Raw genomic sequence first — 2,853 nt, 5'->3', positions numbered from 1 at the left:
ATGGTCAGGCGGGAGGCATCTGTTGATTTGGCACGGAATGACCCATTAGGTTGCTCTCTCTTCTTGTCTGCAGATGCCTGTGAGCTCAGTTTGGACCCAAACACAGCAAACAGAAATCTTTCTCTTTCTGAGGGGAACCCAATGGTGACACATGTGAAAGAAGAGCATCCATATCCCGACCACCCAGAGAGATTTGACAAGTTTCCTCAGGTGCTGTGTAGAGAGGGACTGTCTGGACGCTGCTACTGGGAGACTGAATTTAGCAACCTTTGGGCTCGTATAGGTGTGGCCTATAAAAGCATCGAGAGGAAAGGGAATAATATTGACACCCAACTAGGACGCAGTAACAAGTCTTGGGCTCTGTATTGTTCTGATAACAGCTACTTTGCCTGGCAAAATAATGAACGCACTGACATACCTGTCCCTCCCTCCCGCTCCAGAAGAGTAGGAGTGTACCTGGACTGGCCGGGCGGCACGGTGTCCTTCTACAGCATCTCATCTGACACACTCACCCACCTGCACACGTTCCACTCCACATTCACTGAGCCCCTCTATGCAGGGTTTTATGTTTGGCCTGATTCTCCAGTGTCCCTATTCCAGATCACATGAGTCACATACTCCAGAGCCTTGTAGCGTGACTTTACAATATGAAGATGTGATAATAATTAATAATAAGAATCATAATTTACTATGAAAAGATTTTTAGTCATATAACTGCTTAAATCAAGCTTGCTCTAAAACAAATTAAAATGTGCAAATGCTGCAAGGTAATGATAGACAACCAGTGTGAAACAAGTTAGACTTATAATGTTTAAAAACTTAGAGGTTTAGAATTGAAGTGTCTTTTCTTAATTAAAAGCATAAATTGTTTTTGCTTGAATAACCTGTTATGATTTTGCTTAGGTTTAGAGTGTTTTTCTTAAACATATAAGAACGTTTGCTTATAAAACTAAAGTGTTTTGCTCAGACTTGAGGAATATTTACTTGAAACATAAAATGTGTTTGCTTATGAATTGCATCCTAGCTATCAGATAGAGAGAGCCTCTCAATCAAGTCAATCCTCTCGTACATCCTAAACCCGTCGAAAAGGGGCCCTCACATCAGACACACACACTGAAAGATATTTCCTCTTTTGCCCTGTGATATTATCACAGTCCGAAGACAAACACCAACAGGAGTAGCGATCTCAACTGTGTTAAGGGGAATCCCTTTAGACACCAGAGTAGTCACAAAACGCACACCTCCTCTTTTACCCTGTGAAATCCTTACAGTCCGAAGATGAGCGCACCCACACCTACAGGAGTAGCGATCTCTACTGTGTTACGGGAGCCCCGTAGACACCAGAGTGGACACAAAACGCAACAGCCTAGATACTGGTTTTGAATTTTTGATTGTAATGAGTTTACTAACTGGTAATGCTATATGTCCCGACAGTCATGCCAATGAAGAAACTTTAATTGAGTGAGGGGTGAGGTACATATGTGAGGTTTGTGCGAGTTAGGGAGTTAAGTGTGTGGATGACTATTTGGATGTGTGAGTGACTTGCTTTAACAGTGTGTCATAATGTTTCCATTCATCATATTAAGAATTTATATTTCATTAAACTATGACAGAATGTGTTAAGCATATTTGTAATATAAGTGGCAAAGCCATGTTAAAGTAGCCTACGCAGTGATGTCATTAAAACGTGCGTGCCTGCGTGCACTGGGATGTTATTGTTGAGCATGCACAGAATAAACGGTCAGAGTGTATGAGTTCCTAGACCAAAGAGAGGATGGTGGTCTATGACTTTTTCTTCCGTGAATATTAGCCACTAGAAAGTGCTAACTAGTTAACCACTTTGGTGACTGTGATAACGTGATAGACTGCTGCAGAAATGTCTAACGCTACAGGTTATGGGCCCAGTCATGCAGGCCAAAGGTGGTTCAGACTTTTAATCGACGGTGATAAGAAAAATTACGAACTCTGGGAAACAAAGTTTTCTCGCACACATGGAGTTGCGTGGCCTCAGAGAAGTTATCGTGGAGGACCCGCAGATATATGAGGAAGACGAAGGAGCTCTCGCGGAAGACGAACGGAGAGGCATATGCAGAGCTAGTCCAATGCCTAGATAACAAGAGTTTGTCATTGGCAGTGGTGGAGGAAGTACTGAACCTCAGTACTTAAGTAAAAGTACAAATACACAGAGAAATATTTACTTTAGTAAAAGTAAAAGTACCACAATGACAACCCTACTTAAGTAAAAGTAAAAAGTACCTGCTTTTAAATGTACTTTAAGTATTAAAAGTAAAAGTATTTGCATAATGATTTATTCTCTTAATATCTATATTCTAAAAGGAAAAATCAGTATGGGCTGTGGCATTTTAATTAAGCTAGTTTTAGGTTATACTCGACTAGATAGTTTTAAGTTAATGCAATTGTGCTTACCATCTGTGGCCCAGTTTACATTCTGACCTACAATTCTAGAGACTGTAATTCTGGTTATCTACTAGGGTGATCTGCTGAGTAATATCATTCAGCAAAACACGAGAGCCTGAAGTTTAACGGGGTAGACAAGGGAAACGTCGGGTGGATCGTAATGCCAATTATGCTGATTGAACAGAAAAGTTGCTGAGAAAGGTGTCTTTATGATTAAGTTCAGTTTCACTTGCGCAGACGCATAGACATTGAATGAGCGCTCACGTTACTACCCCCCAATTGTAGGCTATGCATCTTTATTTAATCACACACAATTAAGGAATATTTCCTAATCTGGAAAATGTTACGTTTTTTCCGGCCACCGGTTGGTTCATTAATAGTCTACCATTCATTTGTGCCCGCAAATGATCAGACGTGTGACAGAAGCATGGGCAT

At 40.9% G+C, this 2,853-nt stretch overlaps 1 protein-coding gene across 1 annotated transcript; it reads left to right on the top strand.

Annotated features, from left to right (window-relative positions):
* On the top strand, positions 1–767 carry LOC121718515 (stonustoxin subunit beta-like). Its single transcript, XM_042103525.1, has one exon. It carries the CDS (start codon positions 1–3, stop codon positions 607–609), a length of 609 nt encoding a protein of 202 aa, XP_041959459.1. The 3' UTR covers positions 610–767.
* Positions 768–2,853: the final 2,086 nt, after the last annotated feature.

Source organism: Alosa sapidissima, chromosome 9, assembly GCF_018492685.1.
Source record: "Alosa sapidissima isolate fAloSap1 chromosome 9, fAloSap1.pri, whole genome shotgun sequence".
Taxonomy (NCBI): Eukaryota; Metazoa; Chordata; class Actinopteri; order Clupeiformes; family Clupeidae; genus Alosa; species Alosa sapidissima.
The sequence above is the reverse complement of the archived record's forward strand: the minus strand, read 5'-3'. Positions and strand labels throughout refer to the sequence as shown.